This window comes from Osmerus eperlanus, chromosome 14 (assembly GCF_963692335.1).
Source record: "Osmerus eperlanus chromosome 14, fOsmEpe2.1, whole genome shotgun sequence".
Classification (NCBI taxonomy): domain Eukaryota; kingdom Metazoa; phylum Chordata; class Actinopteri; order Osmeriformes; family Osmeridae; genus Osmerus; species Osmerus eperlanus.
This window is the reverse complement of record NC_085031.1, coordinates 4970237-4992805: the sequence shown is the minus strand read 5'-3', so window position 1 is coordinate 4992805 and position 22569 is coordinate 4970237. Positions and strand designations below refer to the sequence as shown.

At 51.6% G+C, this 22569-nt stretch overlaps 2 protein-coding genes across 6 annotated transcripts; one reads left to right on the top strand and one right to left on the bottom strand.

Annotated features, from left to right (window-relative positions):
- The first annotated feature begins 83 nt into the window (after positions 1–83).
- LOC134033370 (uncharacterized) lies at positions 84–2876 on the top strand. 2 transcript variants are annotated; one of them, XM_062477494.1, is made up of 7 exons: positions 84–448; positions 663–777; positions 972–1084; positions 1332–1431; positions 1800–1921; positions 2172–2266; positions 2485–2876. In XM_062477494.1, exons 1-7 carry the CDS (start codon positions 358–360, stop codon positions 2524–2526), a joined length of 678 nt encoding a protein of 225 aa, XP_062333478.1. In that variant the 5' UTR covers positions 84–357; the 3' UTR covers positions 2527–2876. The 2 variants fall into 2 exon arrangements, with proteins under 2 accessions (XP_062333478.1, XP_062333477.1); XM_062477493.1 differs by having other exon boundaries at positions 85–448; positions 2353–2876.
- Positions 2877–2931: 55 nt separating this feature from the next.
- sec16a (SEC16 homolog A, endoplasmic reticulum export factor) lies at positions 2932–21409 on the bottom strand. Of its 4 annotated transcripts, none has more exons than XM_062477420.1 (31): positions 21308–21409; positions 16222–19707; positions 15890–16038; positions 15349–15440; positions 14997–15228; positions 14631–14829; positions 14285–14468; positions 13918–14060; positions 13334–13395; positions 12912–13050; positions 12522–12764; positions 12257–12354; positions 11824–11905; positions 11398–11515; positions 11191–11302; positions 10957–11062; positions 10314–10454; positions 8916–9029; positions 8628–8829; positions 7947–8509; positions 7811–7858; positions 7550–7717; positions 7237–7329; positions 7036–7092; positions 6743–6866; positions 6507–6650; positions 6263–6354; positions 6036–6107; positions 5607–5666; positions 4700–4768; positions 2932–4467 (listed from the first exon to the last, which is right to left on the bottom strand). In XM_062477420.1, exons 2-31 carry the CDS (start codon positions 19630–19632, stop codon positions 4390–4392), a joined length of 7395 nt encoding a protein of 2464 aa, XP_062333404.1. In that variant the 5' UTR covers positions 19633–19707; positions 21308–21409; the 3' UTR covers positions 2932–4389. The 4 variants fall into 4 exon arrangements, with proteins under 4 accessions (XP_062333404.1, XP_062333405.1, XP_062333406.1 ...); XM_062477421.1 differs by having other exon boundaries at positions 5628–5666; XM_062477422.1 differs by having other exon boundaries at positions 8649–8829.
- Positions 21410–22569: the final 1160 nt, after the last annotated feature.

The window sequence follows — 22569 nt, the reverse complement described above, 5'->3', positions numbered from 1 at the left end:
ATCAATAAATTCTATTTGAAATAAGCATTTACGTTGTGCACTATTTATCAGCTTCACTTCGGAAGAACACAACCATATTACGCTCTGTAGCTGTAGCACGTCATTGCTTGTTGTGATCATCCTGCGTCCTTCTGTTTACATGTCTGTAACCTGCTGTTCTATCTAAGGTAGAGCTAAAATACCATTAATACAAATACAAATATATAGAAACTGATATCGGAAGAACTTGTGCAACCACGCCCATACAGCTGTATTGCTGCAAGAAATTAAAGAAGCTCTAAATGTTTGAGTGCCTTTCCGCGCTGTACACATCACTTGCATTTGTCTGGAGAGGATGCTGCGGTAGAAGAGCCGACCATGGACGAAGGGGATGATCTTGAAGTTCTTGGTGAACAGCTGTATGATCTGATTTACCACAGACACGCAGAGATGGCGGGCAAGCTCACAGGTGAGGAGGTGACTGAAGAGGCAAATCACTCTGGACGTCACACAGCCAAAAGAATGGACGATACACCAAAACTAAAACGATGCATTTGCAGTCAACATCTACCTCTGCCACTTAAGTGGTCTTATGATGTGAATGTAGCCAGTCAGTCACCCCAAAGGAAACCAGACAGAAACCACACAGACTGACAGCTTTAGGTTGTGGTGTTTGGTTGCAGGCATGTTGCTGGAGCTTCCTGGTCCTGTGCTGAGCCAGATGCTACAGGATGAGGCTATGCTGACAGGAGCTCTTGAGAAAGCTTTGAGAGCATTGCAGCTTCCCCAGGGAACCAGGTCAGAGACTCCATCCAGTTTCACAGCGGTCACGTGATTAACAACCGATTGTTTTCATCCTGTCTCACTCACAGAATGTGCTGTTGAACCGTGTTAAATGAAATGGAACATTATGTATGCATTCGATCTGGGACGGGATCTTGGTTCTTCTTTCACTTCTTATATCATTGTTTCTCTCTGTCTGTTTCAAGCAGGAAGGAGGCGTCTAAAGATGATGACGAGGTGTCCGCGTCCTCGGACTCGCTGGGAGAACAGCTATTTGAGCTAGTGGATATTTACAACACTGGCCAAACACAAAAAATCACTGGTATGCAATGCGAGTGCAATGACTCAATAAATCCCCTGGAGAATCAGTCCAACTAATCATGTCTGACAATTGGATAACCATTGCATACAACTGTGTGTACAGAAAGGCAATTAGCATACACAGATGTCATGATGTAGAGTGATGTAGCATAACTGTTTAAGAATATCCTGATTTGACGTAGCATGTATTAATGTGTGGATGGATGTCACGATGGAGAACAGGATATCTCATGTGCCCCTGTGTGCAGGGATGTTGCTGGAGCAACACAAGGAGGCCGTGTTGGCCCTCCTGTCGGAGCCCTCCCTCTTGGAAGAGCAGGTCAACCTGGCCATGAAGACTCTGCAGGAGTGAGTGACATAATCCTCCTCCTTTATTACCGGCTAGCACCTCGGTGTTATCATTTTTTACTCCTGGAGCCTATTAGGGTGATTTCTCAATCAGCTTAGCACCTTTAATGCAGTACATCATCACTCAGAAAATTGTGCATCAACGTTATCATATGCCAACATCAGGACTTCAACATCGTCATGCATTATCGCCAGGAAATGATTCATTCTACAGTACCTTAGAGAAATTCCATTGTGTCACTTAGTTTCTTTGCCGGTCACCGTTTCATATTGACTAATTTTCCATATTAGTATTCCGGGAAGCCAGTTATTATATATAGAAGTTATTACATAGGTCAAGTGGTGATTTTGTTCATGCACTGTTTCAGGCAGAAGGGAGACGGGATGGACGTGAGTGACTCGTCGGATGCCGATGACATCGACAGGCTGGGAGAGAAGCTGTTCTCCCTGGTGGAGAAGATTGATGCGGCACACGCTAATGACATCACTGGTACTCACTTGGCATTCCTACTTATGATGGGCTAGTGTTCATACTGCGTGTGTGAACCATGATAACTGGCAGGAGATGTCTTTATTGACGGTAACATCAGTTCAAGTGTCAGAGGATGTATTAAGTATAGATATATACATATGTATATATTGTTTCTTTTGCATGGCTTTAAATGGTTCTGGTTTCAACTCTAGTGAATAATCTTTTATGTACTTAACATCCTCTTCCTGGCTGTCCTGTGCTTGTTCAGGCATGCTTCTGGAGGTGGACCCTGAGACCATCCGGGAGATGATCAGCGACCAGACAATGCTGGAAACAGCTGTTCAGAAGGCACATGCTGCACTGGTAACTCTAAATCGCAACATCAGAACTATCTGTCTACACTAGATGTGTCCATGATATATAAACCCCTGTTTGTATCTTCCTGACAGGCAAACACATGGAGCAAACAGGATGACGTTCCAAACAGCAAATGAGTGTCACTTGTCGTGGCTCTTCTGGTTGTGAACTGGAAGATACTGTGTCCAGTGAACACAGCATGTACTTTCCTTGTCCCCCCACAGGCACTGATGCGTGAGGACCAGAGGGATTCTAGTTACCTATAAGGACCATCGTCCTGTTTGTGTTGTGACCCACGTTTGAGTTGGCTTGTGGGGGAGGGAATATCACGTGTCAGTTTCCTGAGCCATGAAAGTGGAACTGGTGAAATGAGGCTGGACCGGAGAATACTGTGCAACGTGGAATAAATTATTACAGCGTTTGAAATGGACACTGAGAAGAGGACAGACGTGTCCAGGCGGCAACATACTTGTATCCACGTTAGCATTCATACTTAACATTTCAGCGTGGTATTGTTTAGTTTAAACTGAGATCATTATCAGGCAATGATGTCAAATAAATGCTATACATTTTCGACATTAACATGAACAATGTATTGCCAACTGTGTAAGTGTAATCAGTTCCAATACGTTGCTTCCTAAAACAGATAATGACAACCAAGGCACACAGTGTTTCTTTCAAAGTGCTAAAGAGCGCAAAAATATCTTTATTACCATGTTTTTTTTGTCAATTTTACAAGGGTGCATTCTAAACACGAAGATAAATCACTATTTTTCTCCAAACATTAGGGGACCTTTGGAAATCAATCTGGTGGTCTCTAAACAGAAACATAACTGAAAAGGAGCAGGGATTCTAGGTAATACCAAATAATGAAGAAAAAAAACAACAGTCAGCCATTGAAAATTAAAGTGAGATAGCAGTTTCAGTTAAATTAGTTTTCATTTCACATCTCATAACTGGCAATTTCCAAATGCAGAAGCCGTCGGTACAAATGATCAGAAAGTGAATTCAGGTATATTATCTATCATGAGTCTAATCTGTACTTCAAAGCTAAATCAGGAAGAAAAGAAAATTAGTTGCTCTCCACACACGTTAAATTGACTACAGCTTATAAATACAATCAATCAGATATACAAATATTTGGATAGATTTATTGGGAATCACATTTAAAAATGGTTGCCTCAGTCCTGAATCCTGCGGTCTCGAAGGTCACTCCTAAGTTCCTGACGCTCTCAATGGGGAAAGTGAAAGATGGTGGGGAAACAGTGCCTGGCTTAGAGGCTTGACTGGCATGGTGCTGACACATGGGCAGGAAACATTAAATAAATATCAAAAAAAACAAAAACAAAACATTCACGCCAAATTGTCTACCGTTCCTGGAAGGGCTGAGGTCTGCCAATGCCCCCTGATGTCTGGGTGTATAACCGACTGTGCCCCAAGCCAGCCCTCTGGAGCACTACTGTTATGAGGGGACTGAGGAGAAGAGAACCCAGCACACACACACACAACACAAGCTACCTCCAGTCTCTCGATAACCACCAAGTAGCCACACACATTCTACACACACACACACACACACTATGAAGATGTGCCCGTATTCTCTTCCTCTTCCCAAATGCTCAGATCACCAGATGGACCTGAAGCACACTGTGGGGATGATGAAACCAAACCAACAGGTGAGGTCTTGGCCGTCCCCATGTCAGCTCCAGTGTTTGGAGATGCGAGGTGTGTGTTAGGGGGCGGGGCCTCTGTTAGGGGGCGGGGCCTCTGTCAGAGCTCATCGTACAATCTCTGTACGACCGCCAGCTGTCTAGCACGAAGCGTTCCGTAACTTGTGTGTGACACAAGTTAGTCTGGATACAGGAGGAAAAAGAAGCCCTTCATGAACAAAGGTTGCCTGCAAAATAAATCAATCTAGAAAAAAATGTCTCAACTCCGACGAAACCTAGAGGCTGAGAGACGAGATGAACAAGTGGTTGGATGAGGGTCGTCACGCAGGTTCTCGTGGGGCTGGAGGAGGGGCGAGGTCATTCCTTCTGTGAGGGCAGTGTGCTTCGGCCGTTTCTGGGGTTGCCACGACAACCTGTTAAGTCTGTTCCAGAGCTGCTGTGTCGGTTGGGATGGGATGACTACTTAAGTGTTGGGTACTCTCTCTGGCCTCCCAGCCGACCCAACCTCTGTCTCCCTGCTCCCGACGGAGCGCTCGCCTGGAGGGGTGGTGGGGGGGGAGGAGAAAACATTGAATAAATGCAGTAGGGATGCACCAATGAAATGTCAGATTACTATTACGATTGTGGCTTTAATATATGTATTACATTATAAAAAACATGAATCTGTAAAGAAATCATGAATAATTTTATTTAGAAAAATGAAATGAAAATTATGTCAAATTGTCGTAGGGTGAAGGTCCTCATTCAGAAATGACCATCAAACTCTTACCTGTGCAAACTGGGCGGGGTTATAGAAGGTCACGCCTCCAGAGGGAGGAGCTCCTTGGGCAGGGGGTGCCTAAATGGAGCAATAACAAATCGAGTTACAATGGCAACTCTGGTGTAATGAACTTCCCCCTCACTGTGGGCTGTGTAGAGAGCTGTGAGCTGTGTGTGTCAGAGTTTAAGACCCAGATATGCCTCTCCACATCATCATACAGAGAACAGGTAGAGGTGGAGCCTCTTCAACCACCATTCTGATGTGATGTCACAATTCACATGATGAAATCATCCTGCTGGACACCCAGGATTGGGGGGTGGGTCATGACGAGGAACAGAAGAGGCAACTTAGCCACGCCCCCCCCCCCCCCCCCCCCCTGGTGTTAATAAGCATGCATAGCGTGGAGGGTTAATATGTTGCCATGGGAACAGTCCAGGTAGGGGGGGTGCCTGTCTCCAGCATGGCTCCCACTTTCTTTTTGGATCAAATGACGAACGCAGCCAATGACATTAATTCTAGTAAATGGTGGCATCTCTTATTGGACAAAGTGCCCCCTGTCGAGTGGGACCATGCCTTCACATCACACCTGCAACAGGCCTTACTCTGCTCCTATTAGAGGATGACTGTGCTCAAATATGAGGGCTGGGATGGTTTAATAAAAAATTTAACTGTGAGAGTTGTTGTGCTGGAGACAGACAGATTGGCATGGCAGAGAGGAGAGGGAGATGCAGGCATTTTGGTGTGTGTGCACGTGTGTGTGTGTGGGGTGTGTGTGTGTGGGGTGTGTGTGTGTGGGCTGTCAGGTGGTGAGGCGAGCCGTGAGATGAGCTGGGGGGTAGAGAGTGAGCTGGGGTACGGCAGGTGGGGTGGAGGAGGGGGGGGGGAACAGGCGTGTTGGACGCCCAGCTAGAGGTACCTGGTTTAAATGCTGACTCACTTCTCGTGATAAAGAACTCATTGAGCTAGAGCGTGAGAGCTGAGGACAGCGGAGAGGAGAGAGACAGGACGGGACACACACAACCAAACACCCAGATTAATCATCCCATGAGGCAGATTATACCCTCCGCCACCACACTTTCAGATTAAACCACCCACATTAGAGAGGATCAAACAGCAGCATGTGTGTAATCTTTGGGGATTGAGACCATATTAGGCTAACAGCCAGTTGGATGAAGTTATCTTGTTTGAGTGGTTATGAGGCAAAAATCACAATCAGACACACGCACGCACGCACGCACACTGATGACTGTTAGCAGTGGAGCATCATGTTTGAATGAGAGCATGAAGGTGAATGGTAGAGCAGCCAACTACAGGGTCCATACAGAGAGGTTAAAGGTCGTCCTACCTCCCCTGACCGTGTTCCTTCAAGCATGGGCGGCCCCTCTGGACCCGGGGGCAACAGTGTGGGGTTGAACATCTGGAGGTAAACAAACAAATCCAACATCATCAGTTCTGTTCAATAGAGTTACTGCCGCCAGACGTCATGGGCTAGTATTCCCTCAACTATAAGAATTCATAACTATGATTTTATTTGATATCAAATAAATGACGATGTGTGTGTTTGTGTGCTACCTGAGGGACAGCACTGGGGTTGGGAGCTCCCTGCTCCTGACTCGACCCCATCTCTGGGACACTGCCCTCCATCGGCTGCTGCTCCTCTGAAGCTGAGAGAGAGAGAGATTGAGCGAGAGAGCGAGAGAGCGTGAGAGAAAGTCAGAGAGAGAGAGAGTCAGAGAGAGAGAGAGTAAGAGAGCGAGAGAGAAGCATCTGTACATCTGTTTACACACTCACACCCACAGCTACAAGGTGTGCCTACCTGCTCCAGGCACAAACAGGTTGGCTGGCATGGGCATGGGCGCCAGGGGGGCAAAGAGGTCGGCCGGGGCAGGAATGGAGCCTCCGGGCTTGGGGCCGGATCTGCCTCCCGGGTTCATCACGTCCACGTAGCGGCTCTTAGTGCCTGATGGAGGGAGGAATCATTTGTAATTTTCTCATGATAAAACATCAAAAGTCCTCACATCTGGTGTGGGTGTGTGTGTGTGTGTGTGTCACCTGCTCTCCTGGAGAACATGTTGACAGGTGGACCTCCACCGGGGAGCGCCCCGGGTCCTCCAGGAGGCCCGGCCATGGGCGCCATCTTGGGGAAGCCAGAAGGAGGGGGAGGTGGGGGCTTGCTCTGGAGGTGGAAAAGAGGAGGCAAAGTGATATATACCCAGTGTCACAGACAGACAAAAGTGACGAGTTACTTTCCAAACGCCTGTCACTGAGGTGGGGTTTGATCTGTGTCCCAGTTGGCTCCGCCCACCTCCTCACACACACACACACGTGTGCAGTATGAAACCCACCTCCTCCTCAGGCTCCTCATTGTTCACCCACTTCTGCTTGTCCTCGTCCCAAACGATCTGAGAGAACACACACACCACACACACACACCGGGTCAGGGACTGAGGCACAGAAGCAGAGCGGTGTCGCCTCAGACAGTGACAGCAGTACAGGATGACCCAGGATCCTGGGTCAGCAGAGGTGTGGGATGGTTCAGGACTCACAGACTTGTTCTTGTCATCCGGCAGGTGGGCCTCATTCTTCCCTTTCCTATAGAGCCAGTTGAGCCAGCCACCACCACCACCACCTCCTCCTCCCTGCCGGAGGGAGGGAGGGACACAGACGGAGAGAGAGAGATGGAGAAATAGAGAGAAAGAGAACAAGGGAAAGACGGAAGAACGAAAGAGGAGGGACAGAGAGTAGAATGGAGAGACAGAGACAAAGACAGAGGAGATATTAAACCTCATTGAAGAGAGCCTTTTTGAAGCTGAGCCTGTGTCTGTGTACGGAAGAGTGCGTCTGTCCCTGCGCGCGCACCTTTTTGGGAGAGTCCTTCTTGGGCTTCTTGGGTTCCACCTTGCGGGGCTGCTCCGGGATGGAGGGAGGAGGGGGGGACGACTGCTTGACGGCTGAATTGCTCCTCTCTCGGCCCCCCGAGTGAGTGGAGGACTCGGAGACGGTGCGAGAACGCCGTCCGGGGGGGCCCTGGGGGGGAGCCAGGGGAGGTACGGGTATGTTAGAGGAGGGGTGGGACAGAGACAGACAGAGGTCCACAGGGATGGGACAGGTGGGACCTACCATGTGCATTGAGGACTGGGAAGTCGTCCTGGACCTCCTCCCTGGGCCCTGAACACACACACACACACACAGCGTTAGACCAAACACACCAACACAGAGTAGAGGCCGAGACGGAAGCGCCGAGTCATCCACTGACCATGTGAGCCATCTGGTCGTAGAAGTCCATCTGAGGGGTGAAGTTGTTCCTGACGGGGGAGGCCGGCATGGGGCAGGGCTGCTGCAGGTCCTGGGGGGGGGGCATGGACAGCTCTCCAGGGTACATGTGAGGAGGGGGGATCTGGGGCTGCTGCTGTGGAGGGGGGTGCTGCATCTGGGTGGGCGGGGGCTGACCCATCTGGGGGGGTCCCATCTGCTGTCCGGGGTACATCTCTGGTTGGTCGGGGAGCATGTGCTGCTGGGGGGGAAGGTGCTGCTGGGGGGGAAGGTGCTGCTGGGGGGGCAGGTGCTGCTGGGGGGGCAGGTGCTGCTGGGGGGGCAGGTGCTGCTGGGGGGGCAGGTGCTGCTGGGGGGGCAGGTGCTGCTGGGGGGACGGTTGGTGCTGGTAGGGGGCTGCGAAGCCGTGAGCCTGTGGAGGGTAGCCCGGGATGGGGATCGGACCCGTTGGGCCAGGGAGGGAGGGGGCAGCCGGGTACAGCTGGATCCCCTCGCCGGAGGACTGAGGCTGGGAGATCATGCCATCCTGGAGGATGTTAGGGGGAGCTGGAAGACAACACAGAGCTGGGTGAGTTGTGTGTGGAGTCGTTATTGTACTATTGAAGTGTTTGACATGGAAACATGTTTGCGTGTCTCTCTCTCTCTCCCCTGCGTGCGCGCACACCTGGAGGCATCAGCTGCACACCTTGGGGAGGCGGCCCGGGCAGGAGCGATGACATCAGAGGGTTGTTGGGGGCGGGGCCATCCATCTCTAGGGGTGGGGCATACGGCTCTGAAGGGCTGGCCTGGTCCAACTCAGAGCTGGGGGTGCTGCAGTCATACGGCTGAGGAGTGGCCCTGTCTGCGTTGTAGGCTATCACCCCCGTCTGGGAAGAGAATGGAACAGTCACACCAGGGATTTTGATGTACTCTCTCTCTCTGTCCCTCCCCCTCTCTCTCCCTCCCTCCTCACCCTGATCTGTCCATCCAGCTGGCGGAGGTGAATGAGCCAGTCTGGCTCGTTGAAGAGCTCCTGCTCAGGTCTCTCCTTCAGCTGGGGGTCGAAGAACCGCAGCCTCTCAGACATCTGCAATCAACACCAGAGACATGGATCAGACCCGGCATCCTTTCTCCCAGTAGCATTCGCACTTATGCAGACAGACAGGGTCTTTCAGACAGACAGGGTTTTTCAGACAGACAGGCTATTTCAGACAAACAGGGTCTGACAGACAGACAGGGTCTGACAGACAGACAGACAGGGTCTGACAGACAGACAGGATCTTTCAGACAGACAGGATCTTTCAGACAGACAGGGTCTTGGCTACCCTCAGAATGAAGACACAGAAGGAGAAGGAAGTAGGCTAAATGAGTGTTTCTCAGACATGAGTCAGTACTGCATGTGCATTTGTGTACAACTGTCTGTTGCTGTAAGCGAGACAGTGTGTGTGTGTCTGTAGGCAATAGTGTGTAACAGCATACCTGTGCATATGGTCCTGTGTGTGTGTGTGTGTGTGTGTGTCTGCATGTTGAAGAGGTCTGTCATGAACCACTGATCAATTAACAGTGATTAAAGATGATAACAAATGATTACTATATCACTCTTACACATCCTGCTGCAACAGTTTGTGTGGTCGTGACTTGTACATGTCCTTGTCTAAAAAGCAGAACTGCAGCCTGCAGCTCATGGAACAAAAGGAAACCACAAGCCTGCTTTCACTGTGCTCAGACAAACCACCTTGTCCTTGTATCACCAGACTTACTGTCGAGGAGAAACATTTAGTATGCCTTCCTATCATTGTGTCTATGAATTATGTAGCTTGTATCATTTATACAAGTGTTTATGCTGATTGATCCCAAAGCTTGTTTACACCTGTATAGTCACATGTTGGTCCTTGATAGAATGGGGCTAAAGACTGTCTGGGTACACCAGCTCACTGATGAAAGGTCAAGATATCCCAGAGTGCATTATGCCATGCAACTCTGTACAGTAAAATGGAAAAGGAGAAGTGACCAGTTATGCTCCCACTGAACACCTGTTGAATAAAATGATTTCTGCTATGCTGACCAAAATCATGTTAGCCCTAACTTGGTTTCTAGTGGAAGAGTAAAAACTCCCTAAATGTGATACTATATAACCTGCTCATCATTCTGTGTTCATGGTCTAAACCTTTGAGATACTCAATGTGGGTGTACCAGACATTAGGACCTTGCCGATCTGCAATAAATACTTTGATTTCTTGAACTTGTATTTGGTAATTGGCTTGACTGACTTGGTAACTTTGTGGTAATTAAAAGTACAAAGTACGGACTTGTGTACATGAGTGCGTGTGTACATGAGTGAGTGAGTGTGTGTGTGTGTGTGTGCGCGCACCTGTATGAGCTGGCTGATGAACACTAGGGAGTGGTAGGAGGGCTGCATGAGCACGCTCCTGGAGATGACCTCACAGTAGTGGAAGGCCTGAGCACACAGCCCGGCCTCCGCCAGCCGACACGCATACACCAGCTTGAACACCTGCAGAGGAGGAGGAGGAGAGAAGGGAGGAGGAGGAGAGAGGAGAGAAGGGAGGAGGAGAGAGGATGGAGGGAAGGGAGGAGGAGGAGAGAGGATGGAGGGAAGGGAGGAGGAGAGAGGGAAGGGAAGAGGAGAGAGGATGGAGGGAAGGGAGGAGAGAGGATGGAGGGAAGGGAGGAGGAGAGAGGGAAGGGAAGAGGAGAGAGGATGGAGGGAAGGGAGGAGAGAGGATGGAGGGAAGGGAGGAGGAGAGAGGGAAGGGAAGAGGAGAGAGGATGGAGGGAAGGGAGGAGGAGAGACGGAAGGGGGGAGGATGGAGGGAAGGGAGGAGGAGAGAGGATGGAGGGAAGGGAGGAGGAGAGAGGATGGAGGGAAGGGAGGAGGAAAGGAAACAATGAACCACCAAACCAAGAAACAATCCTCAGTATTCTCCAAAAGGGTGCATTTGAAATCCCCCAAAGGATACACTTGTTTTGTGCGCGTGTGTGAGGTGGAGTCAGACCTGGAAGTTTGGCAGAGAGACGGGCTGGGAGCCCAGAGACTGGGCGTACTCGTAGGACTCCGTCCTCTGGATGGCCTCGTTGGTGGCAAACTGGTAGAAGGACAGGCTGGGGGAGAGAAGCAACCGTCACATGTCAAGAATCCTCGACGTGTTGTGTTCCTGATTCTGGAATCTGTCTCGCCTGAGGGGTGGGTCTCTTGAAAATAAATCCAAACATCTTTTTGTGCGACTGACCTGTGGTTGGATCCGACCAGGACCATCTTGGTGCTCTTCTTGGTGAACACGCCCAGCCCCACCTGGGCCATCAGGTAGCAGAAGTGAGCCGCATCAAACAGACCCTTGGAGGCTAGAGCGCACACATAGAAAATGCATTCTTATTAATATAGTGATGCTAAAACTGAACCCTGTTCTTTTTGTAGTGTGTGTGTGTGTGTGTTTTACCCAGAGTGTCTCCCATGGTGGTGATGGTGCGTGTGTCCAGGTCCAGGGTGTGCGTGAGGTTAGACAGCACCATGGCCAGATGAGGGCGCCAGTCACCCCACTTCTCATCCCCACAACACTGGTGGAGAGATACACACACACAGAGAGAGAGAGAGAGAGAGAAACAGTTTGAGTGCTTAAAACAATCCATAACATTGATGCTAAATGATCATTGTCTTAAATAAGAGATCAGGGGAAAAGGGCACTTTGCTGATCTTTCCTGGACATGCACATACAAACACACACACACACACACACACACACACACACACACACACACACACACACACACACACACACACACACACACACACACACACACACACACACACACACACACACACACACACACACACACACACACCACACACACACAGCTGTGCTCACCGTGGCAGAGGCGGGCATCCTGCCAGACATGAGCTGGTAGACGGTCTGGAGAGGGTCGTTGATCGGAAGGCTGTTGGCAAACCTAGGAGACCGCCACAAAGTGTTACCCTCTACCCAGAAACCTCTCTTACACTTCCAGCACACCACACACACTCACACACTTCCAACACAATCACACATGACCACATTCAGCTTCATACAAACACTTTCAGGCCCTGAGCCCCGGTTCCTTCAATTTAGGAACTAATTTCAGCTAATATGACACGTATAAGCATTACATCTTTTAGTTGGGAAAGGTATAGTTCAGTGGTTAAGCATTTGACCGCAGATCCAGAGATGGCAGGTTCAAATCCACACCCGTAAGCTGCTTCGGATAAAAGGGTCATAGCTAGGAGTCCACAGTAGCCCTGTCAGGCCTGTCCCACTCCCTTACCTGGTCATGACGCGGGCGTGGGTCCTGTTGTCCATCTTACTGGCTAACAGCAGGGCGTGGCCCCACAGGCCCACCTTCATAGCTGCCTCCAGGGCATCCTGCAGGACCAGCATAGCGAGGGTTAACACACACACACAAATCATACACTCACAGCCATACAAGAATCATACCAAAAGGGAACACACACACACACTAATCAAACGTCTCTCCCTCTGACCAACAGCATTCATCCCAGCAGCTACGACACAGAAGCCTGTCGTCTTGCCTTCTTGCGTCCGAACAGCAGCAGCTCCCTGAAGCGCTCCGTCTCCTTGCCAATGTTCTCCGGGACGGTCATGAAGGTGTCCGACAGCAGCGACAGAGGCCCCGCCCCCGGCTCCTCCTCGGCGCGCGCCAGGGGCTCGTTGTTGAAGTCGATCAGGTTGGCCTCGTTGGGAGACTTCCCCGGCAACCAGACGGAGCGGTGCTCCTTCAGCAGCAGGTCAGCGATGTCTGTGCCCACCACGGTCTGAGGTACGAGACACGAGACCATGTTTACACACACACGTGTTGAGGCAACACACACACTCACAAACACCATCTCTGACCCCCACAACCCCCCCCCCCCCCCCTACTCCAATATATTACGAAACTCCTGCAACAAACACACACACACCCCGTTCTGCCGGCAGAGCAGCACTATGAAGTCCCACAGCAGGCAGGCCGAGTCCTTGTCCACCAGGTCGTTGCTACGGGAACACTCCATTGCCTTGTTGTGGGCGAACTTGATGACGTCCACCTTGTGGGTCTCCTCCCTGGAGGGGTGGAGCGATCAAAAACAGATGATTCACTGACTATTTATTTGATGTTTTCAGGATATGAGATGAATCTCAATCGCAAAAAAATAGCAGCACCATTATCCAAAAGATTGTCATTTCGAATACTTATATCAGATTAAATTGAGGGGGATTAAATGGGATTGACTCAGCCACTTGACGTCATGGTAACGAAATGGGCCAGATTAGCGTTAGCAGCCTTTGTGATGCAGGACTGGTTTTGAATTTGGTGCTAAAGAGGGTGACAGGTTAAAGGTCATACCTGACCAGAGGACCAGGGAAGGTGCGCAGCTCAGCCTGGTCTGGGGTGTCCTGCAGCATGGTCTGAGGACAGAGGAGGGAGAGAAGGGTCAGATCCAGGCTCAGATCCAGGCTCAGATCCAGGCTCAGATCCAGGCTCAGATCCAGGCTCAGATCCAGGGTCAGATCCAGGGTCAGATCCAGGGTCAGATCCAGACAGCACTTATGGGCTTCAGAAGTCAATGGATGATCAAGATCAGTTAAGAACCCATTAGGACACGAATAATGAACTGAAAATAAGTGTCCTCTCTTTCTACCTCTACATCCTCTTTCTCTCTCTTGGCCTCGCTCTCTCGCCTGCTCTCGATCTCTTCACACTTTACATCCCTACGTTGAAGCATGCTGCCCAAACTTCACACCTTGTTATCACATTCACACTCACGACGGGCAATCTATCTCAGTTGCCCGTCATGACAATCACCACAGCTAACGTTGGCCAACTCAACCACACAACTCATTTTACACGATCGGTTCTAATCAAACAGCTGGATGGGCTGTTTGGTGTGTCTACGCTCAAGCCAATCAGAAGAGGGCTGCCATGGTCACCTCCATGTTGTGGATCTCCACCAGCGCTGGTTGGCCGGCAGAGGGGAGGTTGGGCAGGACCTGGATCAGCTGACCCCCGGGGCCAAAGCGGGCGCAGCGATGGGGTACGGAGTACTTCTCTGGAGTCACGGGGCGAGGGGGAGCTGATGGGGGGGGGGGAAGGAGAGAGAGAGCAAGTTGGGCGAGGGGGGATGAGAGAGGGGAAAACAAAAGAGAGGGGGAGAGATAAGAGTGGCACAGAAAGAGGACAGGGGGGGAAAAAAAATGGAGAAAAACCAGGAGGTGAACCCCGATCCCTGCTTTTCCTCTCATCAACACCCCTAAGAAGCCCCAGTTTCCTCCCCGCAGCGTGGCGCCGTGTCCTTACGCTGCTCCGTGGCGGTCCAGGTGCCGTCTGCGGCGTAGTCGCCCGGGTAGGGGTACTGCCCGTAATTCTGGGTGGCGTCGGCCTGGTCCGGGTACTGGGCGTAGGAGTAGTCCACAGCCAGGGTGGAGGAGGTGGCGTCGTAGGCTGCAGCCACCAGGTCTGGCTGGCTACGGTACACCTGGCTCTGGAGGCAGGGAGACCGGGGGGAGGGGTTACACACACAGGCTCAGCCACGCAATCTCTGCATTAAAAAAGAACCCAGCAATAGGATAGGATGGGTTGGGAAGCGATAGGCCGAATGATCCCGAAGAGCACAAACCAAACACACACACACACACAGACACACCTGTTGGGATCTGGAGCTGAAGCTGCTGCGTCGGCTGTGGTGGCTGTGAGAGCTGTGGACGCTGTGGGCCGACTGCTCGCTGTGCAAACTGCGCCGGTCGAACTCCTCGCCGTAAGCGTCCCGCTGGCGGCGGTAATCGTCGTCGAAGCTGGAGTCGTACCCGGGGTAGTAGCGCCACGGGTCGTCGTAGCCCTCTCTCCTGCAGGACCAACGGAACCCAGTTGTTATGGTAAGCGAAAGAGTAAGAGCAGAGCAAGAGAGCAGAGAGAAGGAGATAAAGAGAGAGAGAAACCGAGGAGGAGGGCAAAAAGAGCGAAAGAAAACCGGAGAAAAACAGCGAGGACGAGAAAGAGAGAGCATGTTTACCTGGCAGGGTACGGCGGCTGCTGCGGTGGCTGCAGCGGCGGCTGCGGCTGCAGTTGTTGCTGCGGCTGCAGCGGCGGCTGCGGCTGCAGCTGCGGCTGAGTCTGTTGGTAGTAGGGGTCTCTGGCCCTGTAGGCCTCTGGGTCGTAGTTGTACCAGTACGACTGGTCGTAGTAACCGTGGTAACGGGGGTCATACGCTCCAGCTGCGTTGTAGCCTTCCCACCTGCTGCGATCTGAGACAACACACAAAGACACACGGACGCCAGATGGTCAAAGTTAGCACGTTCGTTACAATGCTGCGACGCAGCAGTGGGACTCTTGTTCCAATGTCATCGTGCTTGTGTTTCCTTCACCTCCATACTCGTACTGTTTCTTGTAGTACTCTGCATAGTAATCCTCGTAGGCACTTCGGTTTGCTCTCTGATAGTCCTCAGGGTAACCTTGCCTGCGGAAAGCCAAGTATCAAAACATAAACGGAATGTAGCAGAGGGATTCATTTGCAAGCATCAACATATTGAATAATTGCAAAAATGGATTTGCTTTTAGGGTAAATCTGTGTGTTAGAGTAGGAATACTAAAAGGTTAACTACACGTTGCTGTAACTCCATTGCCACATAAGGTCCCCATGATCAGAAGTGTTTAGCAACACTACATTAACCCTAATGTAACTACATAGAAATACCTAAGTAATACCATTATAGTTACATACTAGAAACTGCTATGCAGTTAGACTTCATTATGGTTTATAGGTACAGGTTATTATGCAAGTGAAACTTAGTACGGAGAGGGGGGGGGGGGGGGGGGCATTCTAGCAATTAGCAACGGTCTCTAACAATTAACATTGATGTTGTTGTAGAAGATGATCAGGTGGTGGTAGGTCAGGGCTCCACTGACCGGGAGGAGGGTCTGTCTGAGTACTGGCTGGTCCTGGAGCTGGGCCGCTCCACCTGGGGCTCGCGGTACTGGTACCCTGGGTCTCGGTAGGCTGGGTTGGGTCCCTCATACCTGGGGTAGCGAGGGTCCGCTCGCCTGTAAGGGTCGTCCTGACAGACAAAAAGGTCAGAGTTTCAATTGTATCCTATTGACCGATGCTATGTGGTCGTATCAACCAGACAAGGGAACAGAAGGGACAAGTAGATGCCCCTGCAAACACCCCCCCACAAACTTTCCAAAGAATTGCAAAAACGATCACAACAGGATGGATGGGTGAGGTCTCCAATACATACCGGGTAATACTGCTGTGCTCTGGGGTCCACAGGTGGGGGTGGGTACTGCCCTGGGGGATAGGGGGCTCTACCATCTGGATACTCTGGATAGGTCCCCCCATAGTACCCTCCATACACCTGCCCGGGGACTGGAGGCAGGGGGCCGTAGCCGTGCTGGCTCCCCAGGGAGGATGGCGGTCGCGGGGGATCGGTGGGTGCCGGCTGGGTGCCTGGCTGTGGAGGCCCTGGTTGTTGCTGGGGGATGACTGGAGGCACCTGTCCCGGAGGTCCAGGCGGGTAAGCAGCAGTGGTTGGAGGTCCATTCCCCACGGGAGGCCCCTGTGCTGGGGGTGGGTGCTGCCTCTGTAGGGGTGGTGGAGCTCCAGGGGTCAGGGCTAAAGCGGCATCTCCCTGGCCCTGGGGAGCTGGCTGGGGTTCAGGGACCTTAAGGGGCTCCTGGACCGGCTGCTGGATGCTTGGGGCCGCTGGGGACGGAACAGGTTCGGGGGCAAGTGCTGGAGGGGCACTCCGCTCACTTCGCACCCCCTGCTGGGCGTCTTTGGTCACCTGCAGGTAAAACCCTGGGGCGTTACTGGCCAAGGGCGGGCCCTGTGGGGTGGGAGGAGGGCCTGTGGCTTGGTTCGGGATCTGCGATTGGTGCATAGAGAAATCAAGCAGCTCAAAATTTGACGGTTGATTATGATTGGTGGAGGCGGCAACGGTTGTGGCAGGAGGAGGAGCATGTGAATTAACAGGAAGAGAAGCGTGGCTGTCCCCACTCACTGATTGGCCCCTGGAGAGAGGGGGGCGGTATTGAGGCAATGGGGGGGTGTTCTCTTGTTTAACCCCATCCCTGCTGTCTTTAGCCAGATTGAGGGGGTTTTGTCCTATAGGGGCAGAACCGAAGCTCATTGGTGGAAGAGCAAAAAGCGGGTTAGGATTGGACGTCAAGGGAAGGGGACCAATTGGCGGAGGATTGGCCACGGGTGGCTGCGAGGGCGGTCTCACAGGAGGCGTGGTCTCCCTGGGGCTGCTCAGATTGGTTGCTTGAGGTGCAATGACACTGTAATTGAATGCCGGCGGGGCGATCAGAATGGGCTGGTGGAGGGAGTCTTCCACCAGGAGGGAGGCGTAGCCCATGTGGGCCGGGGCCTCCGGCAGCAGCCCCTCACTCACCTTGGGGGGATTCTCCATGTTCTCAGAGGCGCGCTGTGGAGGCTGAAGGTCCAGGGGGCCATCCTCCGGGGGCTGAATGACCTCAGAGCTGGGCTCCCTGAGAGGGGTGAGCACTGGTGGAGCAGCTGGGGCGAGGAGGATGTTGGCCCCCAGGCTGGCGGGGTCGTGCTGGGCCCAGAGAGTGGTGGCTGGGCTCTCACAGGGCCGCTGGGCCACGTGGGCCCGGGACGAGGGCCGCGAGTGGGGGAGACCCAGGGGGTGTGTGAGAAGGGGAAGCCCAGCCCCTGGTCCAGCACCAGGGCCAGGACCAGGACCAAGCACTGCTCCAGCTCCGTAAACATTCTCCAGGTTGTCGGGTGGCTGTTCCAGATTGCCAGGTACTGCATCCGTCCCCTTCTCCGCCACCATCCTCGCCCGGTCTACCTCAGCGGGCCGCACCCCTACGCTGTGGGACCTCACAGGCTCAAAGGAGCTGTTAGCACTGGCCTGGAAGATGCCTGTGGGCTTGGGTGGGCTGGGGGTGGGAGTCTGGCTGTGATACATCCTCTCCTGGGGGCTCTGGTGGTGAGACCCTGCCAAGTCTCCAGCAGGCGAGGTATCGATCTGCTCAAAGTACCCGCCAGCGGCTGCAGACGAAAGGGCATCGTCAGAGGGCCGAGGGCTTTCCTGTTGGATAAAGGTGCCCACCATCCCTTGGTGTCGGCGTGGACCAGGGCCGGTTCCACTCCCGTGGCTTACGTTGCTGTAGCTGGAAGACACACTGGCGGACCTCATGGGCCGGGCTACAGAGTCAGGGGTCTCCAGGTTAGGGCGGTCTCCTCCCTGGGCGGCTGGGATGCTCAGGGGCTCACTGGGCAGGACCTCCTGGTTGGGGACACATTCCAGGTTCTCCACATGGTCAAACTGGGCCTCCGTGGGCTGGTGGGCGTGGGGATTCATCGGTGCCGCGTAGTTGCCGTCGTTCATGTAGGGCACTGAGGGGTCGGCATGCGGTGGAGGTCCACGGTAGCCCAGGGGGACCTCCGGACCTGGAGCAGGGTGAGGGGGTGGGTGCTGTTGTTGTTGGTGACCTCCGGGAAGACCCTGAATGCCGTTCACAGCCTGTCCTTCTCCAGCCAGGGTCTCCTCATTCTCCACGTCATTGCCTTTGAAGAACATGGAGATGGTGCCAGAGTCCTGGGTGTGGAGGGCCGGGCCGGGGGGGGCTCCATGGTGGGATCCGGCCGAGTCGGGCCTGGTTAAGCCAAGACCAGAACCAGGACCAGCTCCAGCTCCCATCTGGTGATACGCTGACTCCGGAGGGGGCTGGTTGAACCAGAAGTCCTGGGGGCCGGAGTTCTGGCTGAAGTAGCTCTGAGCCTGAAAATGGGAGTTGTGTTGCTGGAGAGGGTTAGCAGGCCCGGCTGGGTCAGGCCACTGGGAGCTGGAGGACCTGTCTGGGTGCTGCGGAGGAGGCTGAGCTTGGGGGTTGGGGTGGGGGTAGGACTGGGGGTGGGGGGGTGTAGGAGGAGCGTGGTGGGGCGAGTGTGTGTGTGGAGGCATCTGAGTCTGGGGAGGGTTACTGAACGGCTGAGGTGGAGGGTCACTAGTGGGCTGGAAATAGTTCTGAACGGAGGGGGGGCGGTTTACCTGGTCAGGAACCCATTGGTTTGAGGAGGGAGGCACAGGCTGGAAGGGCATTGGTTGAGGGGAAGGGTTGCCTTGGTGGTAGCCCTGGATGTAGGGTGCCTGGCCGGGCAGGGGGGCCGGGGCTAAGGGAGGAGGTCCGGGGGTCACAGAGGGCGTTGGATCCCTAGAATTGAAATAGCCCTGCTCCGGCCCAGGAGGTGGATGGTATGGGAGCTGTCCTGGGAAAGGGACAGGGGACATTGTACTGTGGGGAGTGAAGAGACTCACACCTGGGGTGGAAGAGGGCGGAGGCAGGGCCTGGGCCCCCCCCTCCAGAGGTTGAGATGGCATCCCTGGTCCTGCACCAGCCTGGGAGAACATCCCAGGGGGAGGAGCTTGCATAGGCGGGTGATTGCTATTGGGAGGCACGGGGTGGCCTCCCACAGCCATTGGTGGAGGGGCTTGTCTGCCGAAAGCAAAGGGGTCTGTCATTGGCTGAGCAGCGGGTGGGGGGCCCATCATGGCGGCTGCTACTGTGGCTCCTGCTGTATGCTTGTGGGGCCGGTTTCTCCTAAAGGCATTGGGGCCGGCCCCTGGGGGAGGGTGGCCAGAGGCCCCGGGGAGGCCTGTCCGAGGTGGGGGTTGCATGGCTGTAGGTATGAAAGGTCCCGAGACCAAGCCACTCTGTAGGGACGTCACTGAAACGTTTGTATTCAGGCGTGGCTGTGGGTAGAAGAAAACAGGTGAGTCACTGTGCTGCTTACAGTATGCGGATAGAGAAGCACACCTTTATTTACATCTCTGTGATCCAATTCCTAGCCCATCCGTGCAGCGTGGCAATGTCAACGTATGCATTAAGGGCCATATCAGAGAAGTATGGACACAAGCATGATCATGAAAGTCAGCAACCAATGACGATGACGTCCTTGAAGCAAATTTTGAACAATTCCTCATTCATGTATCACTATTGACCATAAGAAATCCAATGTGTTGGGGTCAGAAAAGTCACAATGAGTGTGAAATTATACAACTCTGCAAGCTTCCCAATATGACACCTGATGATTAACACCAGATCCCCAAAACATACTCTAGGTTTCATTGCCACATCATTTCTTCAAAAAAATGCAGCCACAACCACATTCTACCAGTTTGCAGAAAACATACAAATTCCAGAGTAGCTTAGGGATTTGTTCAGCAAAATCTTTCCAAACGCTTACTCACCCAATTGACTAAGATGGTCTTTACAGAAGCAGGTGATAAATATTTAGCTAGCCTCTCTATTGAATGACTCAACACGTAGAACAACAGTTGTTGATTTCATTTGGGTCTGACTGTCAAAACTGTCAGTCAACACAAATGCCAAGAGTGATAAACATAATTCTAATCTTGCATTTGAACTTTGGAGCTTAGACACTTTTCCTGAAGGAATATCAACAGGAATCGAACACACAAGAAGAAGTCTTCCTTATGTGCCTTGAAACAGCAAACGTGAGAGTCATTGGCAGTCAATTCAAGGCGTATATAGCTTAATGAAATATAGCCTTGAAACAGGGCGAGAGCTAACCCCCTCGTTCAGAGCCAAGCCCTGCCGTTACATAGAACTATGTAACGGCACTACTACTAGTACTAGTATTGTATGCTAAGTGTAATCGTCCAGCAGAATTGTAATTAAGTTAGCAATCTAGCTAACGGTAGCCGGTTCGCTAGCTACCTAGTCAGCTATCTAACCACATCTGTTTAATAAATACTGGCTAGCAAACTCGCCGTTACCCATCCATTTTATGACACCGCAGCATTGTTGACCAGTTTGCTGACAAGCACATCTGCAATCATTATCTAACTAACACCGCATTAATCACACTGGGCAACCATTACGCTTTCTACAGCCACACTCTTGACAGTTAGTAGGTTAGATAGCAACATTTGCTGGATGACAGATTTGTACATTTCGAGACAGTGGCAGTGCATGCACCGAACCAAAAAATCAGGTTAACAAAATTCTGTTTGAAGAATTTCCTACGAGGTAACTATATGGTCGCATTTGCTAGATACTGGCAATAATCTTCCAAGACTGACTGACACACAATCCGCTATCGGACCTTCACTTCGGACATATTCTTTTTACGTGACTGACCAGTTAGCAAGCCAGTCGTGGCAGACTAGCTAGTAAGCTAACCGAATAGCCTACAGTACAGTTTAGCTAATTTCTCAAATGCTCATTGTAACAAAATAGCTCAATATTATATTGGGAATACGAAATTATCTTTACAATCCAAGATATCATATACTTCGAAATACTGAAAAATGAAAATGAGAGTCTTACAAATGTTCAGAACAGTGAGGCTGACACATCGCCGCCATCTTCAATGAACACATCCTACTAGGCTACGTGTACATGGGACGTCACAATCCCAAACAACTGTTGCGTCACTACAGGTCAATTTTGAGTGCTTTACAGCAGGTGGGTGTTAAATGGACGATAGCAATTAAAAAATAATTTTAGTAAAATGTAATCTGCAATTCATGTAATCGGAATTTTTATTGTGTACAAGGGTATTTATCCAGCTAATAATCAACCGGAAATTGATTTGATCGAATGATGCCCTCTTGTGTCTTGGATACGCAATTAGGATCGCTAAAAACATTTTTTATTAGATGTTTCTAGAAGGTGAATTGAGAATATGGATGTATTGTTATTATCCCTCCTTCTCTTTGTGTCCTTCTGAAGGATGCTCTCACTCGTGATGTTCGAAATCACAATTGGAGGAGAAAATACAGTGCAGTTATAGTTATTTTGTAAGAATTGTAAGAAGTATGGTATGGTTATAGTGAGGACATTTAGGAGCAATTCACTTAATGTCAATACATTTATCAACGTTGATGTTCAATATTTGGATTCAGAACCAGATTCACCACAACCCAACTGTAGTTATATCAATGTATCAACAGAGGGCGACAAATGGTCAGACAAAGTAGGGAAGCGACATCCCACAGCCAAAGAGTCTAGAAGTCTTAGAGGTCTTCTAGACTCTCCACAGCCTCTGCCCAGTTCACATAGTGAGCTCTCAGGGAGGGAAAGCAATTTGTGGATGTCTATTCATTGGTCCCATTAAAATAATGAATCAGTTAATCCCTTTCAGATGCTAGAAGCCAAAAGATACTCTTTACTGACTGTATGTGTGTCTGTGAAGTAGGTCAAGTTGTGAATTCTGTGAAAGAAAATGCACTTAGACGGTAGCGTGTGTATGACTGTTACATCATCCTCTCAAAGTCTCAAGCAAACCAGCCCACTGAGACACATCCCCACATGCATAATTTGGTTAAAAGTTGAAAGGTTTAGGCCTCAGGTCAGAAGAACCAACACAGACACAGGGACAGGGGTGTGTAGAGTGAAACCGCCTCCACATCGTTTGAAACAGTGTGCTGCACGTGTTTCCCTCTCGTTCACACGCCTTCCTGCCACCCACTCTCGCTCAGACATGTCAACCGAAACCAGGCCCCTCAGCAGAGTGTGTCTGGAGCCTGTGGGCCATGGGGCAGGCTGGGACAGGGCCTCTACAGCCTGCGTGTGTGTTGTCAATGTGT